Source organism: Nomascus leucogenys, chromosome 3, assembly GCF_006542625.1.
Source record: "Nomascus leucogenys isolate Asia chromosome 3, Asia_NLE_v1, whole genome shotgun sequence".
Taxonomy (NCBI): Eukaryota; Metazoa; Chordata; class Mammalia; order Primates; family Hylobatidae; genus Nomascus; species Nomascus leucogenys.
In genome coordinates this window covers 115454588-115473988 of record NC_044383.1, presented here as the reverse complement: position 1 = coordinate 115473988, position 19401 = coordinate 115454588, and the positions used below count along the sequence as shown (strand labels likewise).

At 36.2% G+C, this 19401-nt stretch overlaps 1 protein-coding gene across 1 annotated transcript in view; it reads right to left on the bottom strand.

Moving 5' to 3' along the window:
* LAMA2 (laminin subunit alpha 2) overlaps positions 1-19401 on the bottom strand; it is a 630974-nt gene that overhangs the window by 231254 nt on the left and 380319 nt on the right. The window contains exons 18-20 of the mRNA XM_030809663.1: positions 12960-13046; positions 5396-5607; positions 1826-1932 (exon numbers count right to left, since the gene is read on the bottom strand). Coding sequence (XP_030665523.1) covers positions 1826-1932; positions 5396-5607; positions 12960-13046 — 406 coding nt within the window. The remainder of the gene's footprint in view (positions 1-1825; positions 1933-5395; positions 5608-12959; positions 13047-19401) is intronic.

Here is a 19401-nt window from a genome sequence, read left to right as displayed (position 1 = left end):
GTGTTTCTTGTGTTTGTCGTACACATAAGCACAAGTGATGTGGAAATTAACAAAATTCTTAATTATGATAAAATACCAGATAAATGGGCTGAGTTTTCTTGGACAACTCACTTTCTCTGCTAGATTTTCCTTCATTTGTTCATTTATAAAAGTTAGCTTTCTCTAAAGGATGCCTGAAGTTCCTTCCATTTCTAAGATTATAGGTTCTCACAAGTAGATTTTTATTTGATTTCTGCATATTCATGGTTAATTGAAAGTTTGGTTAATTGAAAGTTTTATGACCCTATGAACTTGCGTATGCTTTTTAAAGTATATGGGTGGTTATTTTTAAAAGGGCAAGGGTTCAATTAGGAATTGTCTAATTTTTGCATTTGAATTTGCACACTTAGCAACTGTTATTTGGTAAAATGCCACCAGGGAACTTCAGCCACAGCACACAGAACACAACATGCAGAGGCAGGAGCCATGCAGCGCCTCTGGGATTACCGGAGCTGGGGTCCGATAGGCTCCCCGAGGGCACCCGTTGGAGCTGCCGATAGCCCACCTCTGAGGAGAACCCAGCACCTGTTGCGCTCTCCGCAGCTGCTCCTCCTGCTGGTGCACCTGCCTGCCGAGGTTGCAGTGTTTCCCTACGAAGCCTGATTTACAGACACATCTTCCTGTAATATCACATTGCGGTGACACAGAGCCAACGGGATCGCAGTCACATAGCACACAGAATCGCTTCTCTGGAGCCCACCACATATTGGGCTTTAAAAACCAACCATAAAATAAAATAAAAACAAAACAGAGCAATGATATTATTCAAGAGATAGAAGCTGATGATATTTTCAAACTTCCTACAGTAAGACCAGTTTGACATCGGAGAAATGTTTGCTTCTGCTTAACTGTCTTTATCACAAATACGATGTATTTTTGTGAAAGAGCTAGAGCAAATCTGTCCGCCCTCATGGAGGAATCTGAAGTTGCTTGCCATACTGAAAGCAGGGCAATCGGTATGTTCAGGGACTGAGAACAACATGCTCTATTTTAATTGAATATTTTGGTTTTAGCAAAATAATGCATCTTTAAAAATATCTTGATTAACTTCTCTACTGAAACTTCTATTAGGTAGACTGCTCACAGGAAGTAGCTTTTAAATGACGGAACTAGAAGAAGGTGTTTGCTAAAAAGCAAAGGGAGTAACATTTTGGTTTGTTTTGTTTTTTTGAGACGGAATCTCACTCAGTCGCCCAGACTGGAGTGCAGTGGCGTGATCTCGGCTCACGGCAACCTCTGCCACCCGGGCTCAAGCGATTCTCCTGCCTCAGCCTCCTGAGTAGCTGGGATTACAGGCACCTGCCACCACGCCTGGCTAATTTTTGTAGTTTTTAGCAGAGACGGGGTTTCACCATCTTGGCCAGGCTGTTCTTGAACTCCTGAGCTTGTGATCCACCTGCCTTCGCCTCCCAAAGTGCTGGGATTACAGGCGTGAGCCACCATGCCCAGCCCCAAGAGTAACATTTTATTCTGCCAAAAATGTAAAGGCAAAGGAAAGAGTATCTCCACAGATTGATTAAATTTGCCTGCTATTTGTTTCAGAAATGTCTGAATTAAGGCAAATATAATACACATTCACTGCCAAAAAATGTTTACGATCAAATGGTAATGTACAATGAATTTTGTTCTAGTTTGAAAAAAACTTTTCACTGATCACAGTCATTTCAATTGTAGAATTACATAATCCCAAACCTTTTAATATACGAAGGTATACAAAACATGTCATGAAAAGCCAGTGAAAATCTGCTAGGAGAAAGTAATTTATTGGTCAGCCTCTACTCCTTACCTTGCATTTGTCACATCTCTGACCCTGCACGTTGGCTCTGCACTCACACTGGCCAGTTTGACTGTGGCAAACCTCAGAGAAAGAGCCATTGGCATTACAGTGACAGGCTGCAAAGAGAAGAGAGATCTGTGGTCAGGAAAACTTTCTAATAGTCTTAATAGGCTTGTTAAGTAATAATATACCCCACATGGTAACATGGACACCTAAGTTCAGTAACAGAATGTTTTCTGATTTGTTAAGTGCCCCGTTAGGCATTCTATCAATTAATCCCTATAACGACTCTACAAGCTGTAGAGATAATTCACATAAAGGCTTTAGCACCATGTCTGGCCCATCATATGCCATTAAAATATTAATGTTATCATCATCATTCCAATTTTGAGCATGAAGACACTGAAATTCAAAGAAGCCATAGCTTATGCAAGTCCACATGCCTGTTGTGTCATACAGGTGAGTCCAGAACGTGACAGGAACTTGGAGCGCTTGACTCAAGGCATAATGCTGTTTTAGTTCTTTACAGATACATCAGGGTAACACTTAAAATACTATTATCCCATTGTAAGTAATGCATACTGACTTTAGAACTAAAATAATTTTAAGGAATTATCAAAATTAATAGCACCCCTGGCATAATTTTAACGTTACTATTAATCTAGAAAAATTTAGTTACTTTTTTTGATTTAATGATTTACTATGTGCCAGTTTTTGTGTTAAGTTTAAAAAATGGTTTGAGGTGAAATAAATATTTATGCCTTTTTTAAGATTCAAAAGTTTAAAAGACAACAAAAACATCATTTCAAGTATCTTAAGACTATAGCATTATAGCATTTAAGAATCACTTTTATTTTACAGTTTATATGCTATCTCCAAACATAGAAAGCATATTTAATTTAAGTAATCTTCTGTCTTTTTTTCTTTGTTATAAAGCTGTCTGAGGTTATTCTAAAACGTAGAGTAAATCAGTCTAAAGCTTAAGTGGCCTTTTTACAAATAGAATAGGAATTAATTGTTCACTATGTACCCTATATTTTTAATGGTACATATAATTGCATTTATATCAGAATAAAAATACAAGGAGGAGATGACATGGGAATTTAGGCTACTCATAGATGATTTCGTTAAATTTCTGAATACTTTGATTTGAACACCACCTAAAACTATGTTATAAACAGGTACTCTATCAGCCTATGCTAATACTTTATTCTCCTGGCTCTAGGTTCTCCTTTTAACAAACAAACAAATAAACAAACAAACAACTGCTTTTCTAAAAACTGCTTAATTTATCTTCCAGCAAAGCTTGTCTTCAGTGTCTGCCAAGGGGATACTAGAGCAAGGGCCATTGAGAAACTGAAAGAGCCTACGGATAGTCTATAGCTGAAATATAAGGAAAGGCTGAAAATTTTTCCTTTAAATATCCATTTTCATCTGATTTATCGAATTTGTATGTACTTTTATTATTTTATGAAAGTTTCTCATGCATATCATACATACATTTTAAAAATATCAAATTATTTAGACTTTAGAAGGCACTTTTTCTCAGAGTGTAAACTGCAAAATTAAATTTAACATAAATATGATGGTAATTAATTAATGTTATCTTAAAAATAACAAAGCAATATAAAGTTTTGCTAAAGTGTCATTTTAATGGAAAAATATGACACCAACAATATACACAAATTTAAAATGCAAAATATATTTCTTTGTAGTGGTGTACTTTTCTTGAACAAATCTATAGGTAACCAAAATAATGTATTTTCATGAACTTTCTTTCCTTGAGGTTTTACCACCTATGCATAGAAGTGACATTGTATCCATGAAAAATTATAAAAATAAGTAATAAATGTGCTTCTTATAATTTTAATTGTGATTATATGGCAAACAGCATTAAAAATTATAATCACATCTATACTCACGGCAAGTAGTATGAAAACTGGTAATGGTCAAAATGTTTTTATTCTCACATTCTTTTTATGTTCTTAAGACTTCATGCCACAGATCCCTAGTTTACCATAATAAAATAAGTGGAATAATATCCCTAACTTTATGGGGGTGGGGGTTATTGGAAGACAGGATAAAATGTCAGTAAATGACTAACTTAGCCTTAAAATTCACTGGTGAACAACTGATACGCACAGCTACTATGAGCACTGCTACCAAAGACAGCTACCATGCGTGAGCATCTCCAGGACTTGGGACTCACTGGATACCCTCTATGTGCCAAATCCTTTAGTCCCCACAGAAAATTCATGACTCTTTTTGTAGACTAGAAAACTGTGTCTCAAGGAGGTCAAATGTCTTGCTCAGGAGCACACAGCTAGAAAATGTAGATCCCAGATGATCTGTGGGAAAGGAAGAATTTCTTAGGCTCTCTATGATTTTACACATTTGTCAAGAGTCCAGTGTTTAAAGGCACTGAGCTGTTGGAAATTTTGCTTTAAAAAAAGATCAATTTACAGGTTATATTAACGGGTGCCAGTTGGTCCAGAGAGTGATTTGGTTTTGATTCAACAAATTATCATTATTAAATAACAAAAAGCTAGAACTCATCTTCTAAACCTGTGATGAGAGAGACACATTTCTTAATGAACTAGGGTACCCTTCTGGGTCTTTGGTGCTTGCAGTAGAGTTGATGATAGGCTACATTTACAGTGGTTTCTATAATTCTGCATGTCCTGGGACCCACCTGAATAATTGGAAGAGTCTCTCACATAAATTTGACAGAAATGAATGGATAGGCTGGTCTCATAACCTACTCTGCTTAAACATTATGATAGTAGATGAAGCTGATGATGGCCAAATGCTAACATTGGATTCACATTCCATTTGATCTTCTGCAACAAGATCCGCCTTCATATTATAATCCCACTGACATTAAGGATTTGGAAATTCTATGTAGTATTAATACAGCTAAAAAGGTAAAGAGGGGAGAAATGTATTATACTAATATGGATGAAGCCCTAGAGTAGCTAATTTTGTGGAAGGAAAACACTGAAAGAACATTCTAGAAATAGTCCTTAAATGACTATTATGAAACTAAAATGAGGTTAATCATTCAACAATGACTAATGCCCATGTGTGAAAATATTGGCAGAATTTTATACCTATTACAAAATACGACACTGTAAAGTTAACATATGAAAGCATAACTGATTAACACCTTCTGATGGCTACTACTGAAATATCATGGGCAGAAAAAATTATTTAAAGCAAGTGATTAGAATTGAGATAAACAACAAAAAAAAGATACATGGTGTCTATTTAATATGCAAATTTTTCTTTCCTGCTGTGGACATAAGTTCATTTAAAAAATCTTCCTTCCGCATGTAAATAAAAACATGTTTATCATTTGGAAAACAGCGACACTTCAATACCACAGCAATTTTAAAAGGATTTACTCTTAGTTAGTACAAGGAAATGTTCTGGAATATGCAGACTCTGTATATTCTGTGCATCTATCAACGATGTATTCCACATAATTTCCTACTCTTCAATCCACACTCAAGAACTCATCGGCTACTCTGAGGTACAATACATCAATTCTGTCAAGGGCATCAATAGTTCAGGACTTACGCTGACAGTTCTTTGCATCAACTGCGTCTCCAAAATATCCATCAGCACAGAGCTCACAGTACCGGCCTGTTGTACCTGGTTTACATATCAGACAGGAGCCAGACAAGCTGTCACAGCTGCCAGGGATGGAGAAGTCAAGGTTGTCATTGCATTGGCATGGCTGACATGATCCTCCAGGTACAGAGGGTTGTCCAAAATAGCCTTCCGCACACCTAAGGCAAGAAATTTCATCAGTGAGCCTTTGGGGGGACCTCAGTTGGGGCAATGTTTACATATTTTTCATTCTCCCCTTCTCCCAGGATGATGGATTTTCCTTTTAAGTGTTCCTTTTCTCAAACGCAAAGTGATTAAAAAAATGTTTTTCTACAACTGTAGTGTAGATACAAGATGATATCCTGCCAGCCCACTAGTAATTAGATTTCAGCCTGAAAAAAAATATAATCTTGTCACTGGCACTGAAAATGAGACCAAAGCATAATAAGAATCTGCTGCTGGCACTCTGGAGGAATCCAGGTCCATGTTGGAAAGCCTTTGTAGTACAACACATCATATGTCTCTACTCCAGTTGGTTATTTTCTCTACAAATATGTAAGGTTCACATTTTTTGTTGTTGTTGCAGCCAGAACTTGTTATGGGGAAACAGACTCGCAAGGAAATTCAGTAATAAGAGTTCAGAATTTATTAACTAGAAACTGTGACTCAGAAGATTCTTATTAATTGGGTGGGAGCTGTGGGTATATCTGAATTAATAATCTATTTGTATGTATTTGCATATGAATTCAGAGGCAAATTTTCATTGAAGGCTTTACTAAAGGGAAGTCTGAGAAAGCGTGCCTGCATATTATGGGAATATGCCATAAGGTGATACTGAACTGTGCCTGCCAACTCTATTAGCAAACTCCAGGTCTTTCTCTCTTTCTTTCTCTCTCTCTCTTCCTTCCTTCCTTCCTTCTTTCCTTCCTTCCTTCCTTCATCCTTCCCTCCCTCCCTCCCTCCTTCCCTCCCTCCCTCCTTCCCTCCCTCCTTCCCTCCTTCCTTCCTCTCTTTCTCTCTTTCTTCTTTCTTTCCTTCCTTCCTCTCTCTCTCTCTTCCTTTCTTTCTTTCTTTTTTCTTTCTTTCTTTCCTCTTTCTCTCTCTCTTTCTCTCTTTCATTCTTACCAAAAACTATTTACATATTATTGGAAAAACAAAAGTTTGTTTATAGGGCGTGGCAAAGAAGATTTTTAAAAACTATAGCAGCAAATTTTCTCTGACCTAAATGTTATGTTTTAAAATGCAACTTACTGCTACAGGTGTGCAGAAACATCCTTATAGGCAGCGCCTATTTATATTCTGCTCTGTCTTCTCTTTCAATGACATTTGCTCACACTTTATACTAAGCCACATTTGCCAAAGGAGAAACAGAACAGGGCATCTGAATCTCATGGTCAGGCTAGCTCTGTTATCTTTGCCATCTTATCAAGATAAAGTCTTTTGCAGCAAGTGTCAAAATTGAAGGGGATCAAAAACAATGTGGGAGAATATAATTTCCTCAGTAGTACACCACTTTTATGCTCATCTACTCACAGATATGCAGTCATTATTTAGAGAAAGGCTCTCTACCATTTGAAATAAAAATCGTTTAAATCCAGTACATTATATTGAGAGTACTTTAACAAATCACAATTCTGGGGCAGAGTCATTAATTTGGTGCAGATACATTGACGATTCTAAGTTTTCTAGAAAATGTACAGGTACTTAGGTACTATAATTCACAGATTTGATCTTTTATCATAATTTTTAAAATGAAATTACTTATATTCACAAAAGATTTTATACACTTATGAGTTGTATAAATACTGCTTAGAAGAATATTGCCAACCACAGATATAATTGTTCATTAATTCTCTATTATAAAATATGCAATAAAATTTGAGTACATAAAATTCCCCCAAAATCCCTTCAAGAGAGGCATTTGATAAAGATAAGAAGAAGATTCTTTTGAATTTTAACCTGATTCTTCTTGCCTTATTTAATATTCAGAGCTTATGATCACATCCACATATATTCACACCTCATTTTGTTTACCACTAAGAGAGTGACTTTGCGCCACTGGAATAAGGATATACAATGATCATTATCACAGCAAATGAAAACCTATTATTTTCAGCTCACTTTCCTCAAGATGACTTATTGCCCTTAGGAGAGATGGCTTTCTATAACGAGCTCTGGGAATTTTTCTTAACTTAGATAGCACTTAATAAGACTGAAATTCTCCATAATAAAAAAAAACTCATTTCAGGAGGAAAATAACTATAATTAAATAGAATAACTAAAGAAGCATCTGTCTTTTATTTATTTTTTCTTGCAGGACATGTAAGGAAAATTTGTGAATATATGTGATAGAAAATTCATATGCCATGTTACTGAAAGTGGGACTATTTTCTGCACTTCAGCACATTACTGGTGTATGGGTGTGTGTTTCTATACAGAGAACAGTATTAGAGATTTCTGAAGGTGTTCCATTAGGAATTAAAAAGTAATTTGAGGGTCAGAGAATATAATACTGCTAATCATATAACTTTTATTAATAAAAATAGTGCGTTAGAGTCTGATCAAGTTGGATTCACCTAATTAAAACTAGTTTAAATCACAGTCCTTTGGTTTTTCACTCCACCAAAAATAATTGTAATGTTAAATGTCAAGCCCTCTCATTTTCATATGCAAGGCAGAATGAGTGCATTTAAAAAAATAGTTTATCGAATGAATGCCTTGCTAGAAACGGACATCTTGACATAACAAAGGCATTGTTCCTTTCCACATCTGTTAACTTTTTCAAATCAAATTGCAATATTTTGAAAAAGGACCGCTTAAATGTAAATGAGACTCCAGATAACACATGCAGTTATTTGTTACACTTGCTGCTATTGATAATTTAGGAACAATGTTAGTGGGAGGGAGGGAGAGAGGAAGAGAGAGAGGGAGAGGTAGAAAAAGAGCGGACGTGCAGAGAAGCAACAATGAGAAGAAAGCAACCGCACTGATGAGACTTTTATCTCATTCTGCCCCATCATTTTTTCAGCAACTTTTGGCTAAAATCATGGCCTACATTTCTATTATCTATACACTGAAAACAATGAAACAATATAATGCTAGCTTAATCTAGCCAAGCAAATTAGAAAAGCTCTTGTTTCTCCCACCCCATTAAAAAAAAAATCAGCTGAGCACTTTTACACAGTACTAATACAAATAAGGTAGTCTTCATACTACAGTCCATGGAGAATGAACACACATTTTAAAATGTAGCAGTAGAACAACTGGAGATATGCAAATGCTATTATGGCAGCACAGAAAAGGGCAACCAACTCAGATTAGGCCTAATCAAGGACATTTTCAAGATGATAGTGCTGACTTTTGAGAGCTGAACAGGGATTGGTTAGTCTAGGGTGGAGGAGTGAAAGGGCTGCAATCTTCCAGGCAGAGGGAACAGTATTGGCAAAGACACAGAAGAGGGTGGCTGCTGTATAAAGAGGCGTGGCTGTAACGCTGTATTCTTACTTCCTCCCATTTGACATAATCAGCAAAAGACTGAGAGTGTTTCCCTGCTCAAATGGTGCCTTTTGCAAGTTGGAAGAAAGTGTCCTCTCTAGATATATGCAGAAAAAGTAAAGAGACTAGACACCCAGGGACTTCATGGAAAAGAAGAGGGCAAACTGGATTCAAGCCCTCAATCTTCCCCTTCCCTGAGTGCCTTTGTGCAGTGTAGAAACTGCACAACCACATATGAGTGGCCTCTTGACGCCTCAATTGGAGTCACAATTTTGCTAATGGTACTACAAGTAGGTATAACTACCCCTCCTCTGTTATTTCTGTAGCCCATGCTCTGCATTCAGGACCCAAAGGCACAAAGAGACTCAGAAGTGAATAGAAGGTCTCATGAGTATAGTAATCAGAGGGGTGATTAGGCTTGATTCGAATTCAGACATTCTGAAGCAGACAAAATCTAAATGGGATTTTGGAAATGAAATTTAAGAAACAAAAAGGAATTTCTTTGGTATCTAGTATGAATCTTGAGGATAAAACTGTAGATGAATTTTCAAAATATTAAGCAATTAGATGCAAATACCTTTGACATTTTCAGTGGCAATTGTGAGATTAGTCCTGGCTTTTGACCCCTCTCTCATCACTTAAGGAGGAGTTGTTAAAAATTTGCCAGCTGGAGAGCGGGGAGGGCTTAAGAAGTCTATGTATCCCATTAAGTTTCATGTTGTCCTATAGCATCCACCAGATGAACTTGCCTGTCTTTTTGAAATGCCTTCTCCATAATGTATGACATGTTGCTGAGGTTACAAACTTATTCTGAAAGTAACTTAGTGTCCGATCAGGCAGGTATCCTCAGCATTTAACTCACTTTTAGCTCAATAGTCTTTTTAATTGCTCTTGATACTCCACTGCTTACTTAATCCCTTTTAGCCCTTCAAGATTCGTCTCTTTGTTATTTTTGTTCTCCTCTTGTCCAGATGATAAAGTCTAGAATCTTAGCAAAGGTATCATCATGAATACCTTCTCCCTTCACTCTCTGACTCTTCTTTTTCCTTTGTTTAAGTCATTTCCCAGCAAAGCAGTGATACCTCAAAAATAGTGGTGTTTTGGCCCTAAGTGAATGTTTTCCAAGCTGTAACTAGTGTTCTACTTGTGACAGAATACCAGTCCATGTTTTCTTGTATCTTGTTTGGCCATTCCCCTGTTCACTGTTTTTCTTCACCCCCTCGATTCAAGAAGCAAGGCCATCTTGTGCTACATGTCTGAATGAAGGGATTTGACACGGCAAAAGGCAGAGACATAGGAATCTGCCAGACCCCGAGCTCTGTGGAACACCAGTTCCACAAATGTAGCTCATCCTTTTTCAAATAGAAAATGGGATGGAGTTGGAAAGGCAGATGGAAAAATGATGATGGTAGAGATGTCGGTGGGTCTTAGCATGGAATGAAAGAAGCTGAATGATTCCTGTGCCTCCAAGAATGGAATGAAAGTAGTTGAGAGACTTTCTAGACCTGAAAGGAAAGGTAATTAGGAGGACAGACAAAAAGGCGTAAGTCAGCAGAAACATGCTTGGGTGAAATACTCAGCACTGGCTGGCCCTATCACATGTCCCCTTGCTCAACATATACACACAGACATTATACCCTCCCCTCTACCCTTGCATATAAGGCCTTTGGTACTAGGTAAGCTTAATAGAACTTTGATTCAAGCTTGGAGAGAGGAGAAGAAAACAACTTGAAATGGGCTCAGATGATGTTTCTAAGACCTCACAGGTCCCACATATGGAGAAAGGGGTCTCAAAATAGAAATTAAATTGTGATAAAGACTGTAAAGTTATAATTCTTGTCCCACCTGAGCTGTAGTCTGAGATATATTCTTGCTATATAGTTAAAGCAGAGGGTTTATGGCCACATAAGTTTAGGAAATGCTGAGCTAGACAAATTGAACAGATTTCTTAATTACACACTGTAGGACATGCCAGAACTTTTAACATGCAAATGGATGCTTCCCAAACTTATGTGATCACAGAATTCTTTATTCCAGGAACATCTACAATTTGGGAAATGTTGCTTTAGTTTTTAAATTCTGGTCTTATTTAGATGATGTGCATAAGCTGATCACATAAATCACTTACAGAATGGTTTTGATTACAAGATTTTTAATGCAACCAGTATCTCCTCCTTACCCTGACCCTTATCTTCCCTCTCTTCTACTTCAACAGGCACATCTCAAACAAAAAATGTTTCCCTCATATTTTAGATCTATCTAAGGGGTTCTTTTGGCTTACATAAATACAATGAAATTATAAATCTTAAATATTCCTGGAAAACCCTAATCTAAATTCTGGCTGGAAAAATATGGTATCAACTGTGGAAAAACTTGAGCTGGAGATTAGATATGCCATTCATTACACTGCTATGCATGTTGCCATCTTCGGAATCAGATTAATACAGATTTTAGACAGGAAATCATACTTTCTGTCAGGTATTTCTCTCCTTGGTGATTTTTACTATTCAAATAGAATTCTCCCAAGAATACAAGCAACCACCTCCACTTGCATTAAAGAAAGATGTGAGGTGCTGAGGGCAAGGATGGGAAAATGCATCTATTTATATCCAATGTCTAGCCCTGTACCCAGCACATGGTAGTTGCTAAACAGATGTTTGTTAAATAAAATGTAGGGTTTTAAATTATAGATGGTTCAGAAACTATTGTCTAACATGTATAGGGAGTATAGTACATAAAGTAAAGCAATATAAATACATCAGAGATTATGCTCACCTAGATAAGTGGATTTAATAGCCTTGTATGACAGAGCAGCTGTCATTTTCCAGTTGCTAAAAAAAGGTTGCCTGTAGTGAACTGGGGGGTTTAGGCACTTGATGTAAATCTGTCTTGGCAATGATATGTTCTCCTATTATAGTAAGTAATATGCACATGCCTTTCTTTAAACACACACACAGACACACACACACACACAATTAAAGATATCTAGTTTCTTGATTGCAAATAAATGCTGCTTGTCTCATTTTTTTTTTCTTCCATTCCTAATTTACAGATGCTTCCATACTCACAAATAGTACTTGTTGCTGCTAGGAACTGTCATTGGCACTTTGTCCACAGACTGCTAGTTGCTAGCTAAATTCTCTCTCGGTGATAGGCTCCTGCTTCATTAATTTTATGCATCTTGGTTGAAACAGGGGTGATAGCTGCCAAGATGACAGGAAAAGAAGGGCAGAAACAGCCCTCTTCAGGGTTAGCCTCAGTGATGATGAGTGAAAGCAGGTCACTTCCTTTGCACCCCTCCCTCCCAGGAAGGGTAGCAGCAGGGACTATTTCCAGTGCGAAAACCAGAGGGAGGTTTTTGTTTTTGGCGATGATGTCAAGGGGGAAGTTTGTATCATTTTTATGCTGAGGCTGAATATATAGAAGAATTATTTCTTCAAAAACATTTCGGGAGGAAATATAATCACACAAATTACATAAAATAATACTCTTGTTTCCACTGCAAAGCAACCCAGTAAAATCAACAGGAATTAAAATACTGGTTTAGGAGTAATTAGAAGAAGATATAAATCATGATAATAAATTACATTTTGTTTCTATTTTCAAGTATATTTAAAGTAAATTATGAACCACTTGCTGAACTATGAACTATGCATTTAAGCTACATTTTAAGGACAAAAAGCTAATTATGAAAAATAAATGGTGCCTACATAGACAGCAAGATAAATCTTAAAGTGCATGACTTTCCACTTGAGCAATACTTTCTACAAAGATTGTAGGTTAATACTTAACCTTTAAGATTAATACATTAATCAGATATTCTCTGAGTGAATGAAGATTTATGAAGCAATTTCTGAAAAATAAATAAATTACAAAATATAATGCATTTGTTTGACAAGTGTGTTGAGAAACTTTATTTCACCTCATTGAGTGTGGCCATTTTTCTCCAAAGGATGATGCAAAGGATGATTGTATCTGTGGTTTTATAACTCCCAAGGTAGAAATCATTTTGCAAGACAGTGTAGTACACGCTTACCTCTCACAGCGTGGTCCTGTGTACCCGACAGGGCATCCATCACAGATCAATCCAAGACTCCGGTCTAAATGGCACGTTGGGCTAAAGCTTTGTTGATGTTGTTGCGGAAAACAGGGACAAGGAAGAAGCACATACACAAAGTCATTAGCATTTTCTCATTTCTTTCTCTCCACCACTGCTCTGACCAAAGACTACAGGCTGGTCATTCTCACCCCAGAGACAGAGATTAGCGTCTGGCCAATGGAGGATGAAATGACATTGCTATTTCTGCAGACGTGAATATAGCCCAGTGGAGAGCAGTATCCCTGTGACATGTTATTAACTGACTTTCGACTGCTCTGGGTCGTGATCATCAGTAACAAGTGGAAATATATAGCTGCTTTTTAGAAATTCCTCCAGGCCTGGCACATATGCAGCCTCACATACTTTCTTCTGTAGCCAAATCCCTCTGAATTTGAAGCAGCCTGGAGAAATTAGCTAGCAATTTTGGAAATCTCAGTATGTGGTAGTGGTGGTGGCAGTGCTTCCTTCTTCAGCTACTGCCATAGTGGGGCGTGCCTGTGTGCAGGCTGCGGCATGTGCTTCCTTGCAGGTATGCCCTCACACTGATGGGATCCTCGGGAAAGCTTTCAGAAGAGATCAAGTGTGCATATTCTACCTAAACTTATCATAAACCTAACCAAACAAAAGCAACCTTGCCAACTCATAGCTTCTGGTATGTTTCAAAGTTCACTTCTCTCTTTGCACATATTTCTAATTTGGGTCTGAAGTAATAGAGCTGAACACCAGATGAAGAACCAACAGAGAACTCAGGTGCTAGCTTTAGCCTTCAACAACATGTTTCACTGCAGCCATGCTTGCCTTGTGAGAGGGACCTCTCATACATGAACCCCTACCCCAAGATTGACACACGGTAATGCGGTTCTTGACCGGCTCTCTGAAGGGCCATCAACCATTTTGAATTCTGTAAGGTCTGCTGAGCTACCATTTTAAACAGAAATGCCCTCAATTAATCTTTCTCTTATTATGTTTTCCCTAAGTAGGTTTATTTTCTATTATATATGACAGGGCAATTCAATAGAGACTTGCTTGATGGCTAAATGAATTAAAGAAATAACAACAAATTAAACATTGCAAGTCCTGATTTCATCCTGCTCCTGACACTTGAATTACTTTGAAATACTTTCTCAACTTTGGTGCAGATCAGATCATGAACACTATTTCTGAATAATATTTCTCTGGCTTAACTCAGGGTAGTTCTGTAAAGATTTAATAGTTCTTCCTATTTTTGGGATACTAGCAAGATATTAGGACCAGGTAAGTCTATCATTTTAAACATTTCAACTCAGTGGAAAGTCTAAATGAATCTGCTGGGTCAAGGAGATAAAGCCTGGTCTGGGATGCTTTGAATTTAAAAATATTATCTGGATCAAAGATTCTACATTAAGGAGTTCTGGTAGCTGTCATGAACAGCAGACAAGACATACCCAGTGTGTGCACTGCGAGTAAAGAACCTCCTTTTATAAAGCATCCTGTACCCAAAGACAGTTCACTATGGGTGATTTTCTTGACAGGATTGTGATTGCACTGAAGATGCACAGGTTAAAATAATTAAAAAAAAGGATTTACTCTCATCCACATCCAGTGATTTGCTGTTATTGTTTTCAGACATAAAAGTGAGAACTGCATTTTGACCAATCTCTGTAGCATATATATGTCTTCTTTGAAACCTGGCATTCTGTAACTTATCTCATCTGCTGAGAAAATGACTCCAACCAGAAGTCCTGGGTTTCCCACCTCTGTGGGACTACACTGATTGAAAGAAAACCATACCAATTATTTCTTATAATCCTAAATCGGTTTATCATAACTCTTGTCAGTGGTGGTTGACAAGGCTTCTGACATTTTTAAAAAATATTTTATTTTATTTGAGACAGAGTCTTGCTCTGTTGCCCAGGCTGGAGTGCAGTGGCGTGATCTTGGCTCACTGAAACTTCTGCCTACTGGGTTCAAGCAATTCTCATATCTCGGCCTCCTGAGTAGCTGGGATTGCAAGCAGGTGCTACCAGGCCCGGCCCGTTTTTGTATTTTTAGTAGAAATGGGGTCTCACCATATTGGCCAGGCTGGTCTTGAACTCCTGACCTCAAGTGATCCACCTGCCTTGGCTTCCCAAAGTGCTAGGATTACAGGCATGAGCCATTGCACCTGGCCTTGACACTTTAAAGCTATTCATAAAATAGATTTCAGATTCTTAAATACACTCACATGTCAGTTAAAACCAACATAAGTAAAGTAAAAGGTGCTCACTGACAAAAATCAACACTTTTTCAAGAAAAAATTAGGCAATAAAAATATGTTAGATTTGACTATCTCCTTACAGTTTAGAATACTTTTACAATTTTATCACCAGTTTCACAAAATCCTATGAGCTGGTTGGGGCAGGCACAGTTTTTCTTAACCAAGGTCATATACAAAATTTCCAGGAGAATTTAGTATGGGATCTAGGACTTTAGATTCTTAATGTGATATTCTCTTCTTCCTATAACCAATTGTCATTGAAACCTACTGGTAAGAATTAAGTAAGTTTAAGTTTCTAGTAATATAGATACTCGACATAATGCATCCAAATAAAACTTTCTCATAAAATATATCTGTATTTGTGCTTTGATATTCTTTCGACAACATAAACTGAAGATTCACTCTCTTATTGCTATAATTGCAGTTACAGCTATGGCAGAAGATGGCATTCAACAACAAAAATAAAATTAGAGTGGGAAATAAACATGCACAATAAAAAACGTCTACAGAATTTGCATTGGCAAATGCAGTGACTTAGCACTGATTTTGGCCAAGACATGAAGCTAATTGTTCGGTGACACAAAGAGGAAATTGTGAGATCATCATTGACCTCAAGTGATTCCAAGATTATGTCATTTAACTCTATTTGGCTAGCTCCACACCAGCAGAAAATGTTCTTCATCCTGGATTATCCAAACCACGCCACAGGAAACACGAGAAAGCCAAGAGCAGCAGGCATTTTCCACAAATAGGCGAGGAAGGGAAGCCGTTATTGGGATAACCAATAAAAAGCTGGACATGAAAATAATCCCTCTTAATGGCTGAATATATACTTTTATTTTTGTAATGATCTACTTATAAGCATGTATATATGTATGCATATATATATATATACATACATGTGTATACATGTGACTATGTCAACAATCTATATATGTTTATGTATGTGAATGCATACATACAGAAACAATTAACCTTGTTCTTAAAAGAATTTAATTCTATCTGTCAAAATATGTTTATTAAGAATAAAGCAAGGTTAAAGAGAAAAAAATACTAAAAAAAAGATAAACTCAAGGGTATATTTAGAATTCAAAACGCATGTTATAACCTGCGTTCATTTGATAATGGTGGATCAACATTTGGCTTTGAGGTTTTTCACAGCTAACGCAAAAGGGAACAATCAACAGGTAAATAAGGTTGTCCAGCAGGTGAAAAGAGGGTGGGCAGGGGAATAATGTACTGGGAATGGTAACTGAGGATCTGTGTTAGTTGTTGGAAAGCATCAGGTAGACCAAAGTCCTAGGAGTGAAACAAATTAAAAAATTATTAGGCATGAGTAGATGGGTTTCTGCACCCATCGGATTTTGGGTAGAATTTCTCCCCATCTCTGCTGGCATCTGGCCTGATTCAGAGCAGCCAGAAGCCAAAAGCAAAACAGTTGCTCAATAGAAGCTCAACAATTCCTGATTATCAGACATTAGGGAAAGTTCTCCTGTGGGTCCTGAAATTCAGTTCTATCGTAAAATGCTCCCACAGAGAGTTAATCCAATACTCTAAAATAAAATTAAACACATATTAAGTCAATGTGTGAGAATATTTTGTGTGTCTTTAACTGTCATGCATTTGAAATAAAACATAATGAATTGCTTCTTGGGATTGTATGTGATATAAAACAAGCACTCCTTTAATCATGGGTATAAAATTAAAACTTCCATCATTAGGGTTAGAAAATCAGGGCATGTTTTGTATTTGCATACACAACAGGGGATCAGGACTCCTTTCAACTAATTATTATCTTGAACAGTTGGGTAGGATAAGAGAAACCATTTTGAGTGGCTACACAGTGTCAGTGGAGAAGCTGGAGATGAGTGTAATGAGAATATTCACACGTAACTGAAAAGGGGCAGGGACTGAGAGGAAGAGGAGGAAAAGAAAAAATTCATTTACTTCATGATTTTGGTGTTAGCTTCATAAATTTCTGAAGTTTCTAAGTTTTTCTTCTTCAGTTCAATGATCTCTCCTACTTATTCTCAGGAGAATCATTAAGCAAACACTTATTTCTTTAATTACCTTTAAGTACTATGAAATCTGATTTAATCTCCACAATTACATTTTTTAATTAGACTTGATTTATTTTCTAAGTATGTCTTTGAACGATATATTTCTCTAAACCTGTTTCCCATTCTGCAAAATGGAATAATATGATTGATTTGATAAACCCTTTTATACTGAAAAAGTATGACAGCATAGTGTCATAATAAATTATAGATACAATTTATTAATTTTTTTAAAAACTTTGCCTTTTTTTTTTTTTACAAATTTTTAAACAAATTAAGGTATGTTGATTTAACGTTAAAGGTATTTAGTTAATAAAGAATTAAATGTGCAGTTTTCTCATCCTGCTTTAGTCCCTTACATTAACATAGCTGTTAATGTAACTGTAACTACGTAGCATAGTTAACATAACTCTTGCCAAACAGTGAGGATTTACTGATTTTTGCAGTGAACATTTACAGTTTGTCTGATATTAAATTCTATTGATTTTTTTTGCTTCTTTTCAATGTTTCTGTAATTGTTTCTATTACTGTAGCCCCATTGGAAGAAGCACAGAGAGGTGAGCCAAAATATATGAGCTCCAATATTGGTTCTGCCACAAGCAAGCTGTATAATCACTATCAAGGCACTTAATTTCTCTGAACTTTAGTTTTTTCCTTTGGTATATGGAACCAGGAAGACCCATCATAATCTCCCATGTGGACATAAAACAATGTGTAGGAAAGAGCACTAAAACATCTAGAGCATTCTCAATTTTCTAGAGAATATGGTTGAATTGAAAGTTTCCTTAAGTTTACCTATTGTCTTGGAATATATTTCTCTATATTAATTTTAACAATGTGCATTCAAACAATCTCTTGAATGAGCCCAAAGGTCAACTCGAATTTGAGTTTCATTCTTTCAAAAACTTGAATTTCAGCATTCCTGACCCACACAAACCAGTAGTGTTTACAATGATATTAGCAGATAGAACTTATTGAGGGCCTGTCTCTGTCCAGCCTTGTGCCAATAATATATTTTATTATATAACTGATGAAACTCTATAACAACTTCAATAATATTATATATTCAAACACATCCTAAGTATTCAAAGGCAGAGATTCACATATCTCTTTCATATTTTATTTAACCTATAAGCTATGTGATGCCAGAAATTAATGAATATAAACATTTGAAATAGTTACATTGTTATTTGCTTCTCTCCAGATAAATTTTACTGCCTAGTTACAATCTATAGCTAGAATATATACATCAACAAGATGAGAAGGCCAAGCACAGTGATCACCGTAAATAGTTGATGAAGTTGATATATATGTATAATTTAAATATTATATGCTTCTCTGTATTCATACATCATAATAATTATACCAATCTATCTCTATCTTCTTACATATTTGATTTATTTAGCAATATTATCTAAGAAATTTGGAGCCAAAATGCTTGTGATCTATAAGATTTATGACCAGGGATTAAATAGATAAATCACCAAGGTAAAACTATCACTAAGGTTTAGACTTCCCTTGAAGGTTGCAGCAAACTTTAGGTCCCCCTCTTTTTTTTTTCTCTGAATAACCCGTGGAAATTAAAATCCCATCTTCATGATTATATGCAAATATTCAATTCATATCTCAGAGTTTCTAGCTCACATTATAACAGCAATGTTTTTTATAAAACCTTTTTAAAAAGGTAGTTTCCCTAGGTCATTAAGTATCTTGTTTAGTGATTTTTTTTTAAACATTTCAGGTTGTTGGATGAAAATGGATTTTTCTCATCACAGTTGTGCAGCTAAACTATGCAAATTTTCTAGTTGTTTTAAAAGTAAAATTGTTTTAAATGTAAAAGACATTATAACCCTCTCACAAAACTTCTAGGATTTATAAACTAAGTGAATTATCACTGCCCTCTCTTTCTACTTGTTAAAATGCCACATTGAAAGCTGGAATTTAAAATAGATTGCTACTCTAGTCCCAATTCTACTACTAAAAGTAAAATTATTTAGTAATTTGCTAATTTTAATATTTTATAATATTAATATTTGATAATTTGCTAATTATTAATATTTACTAATAATTATTAATTACTCTAAGT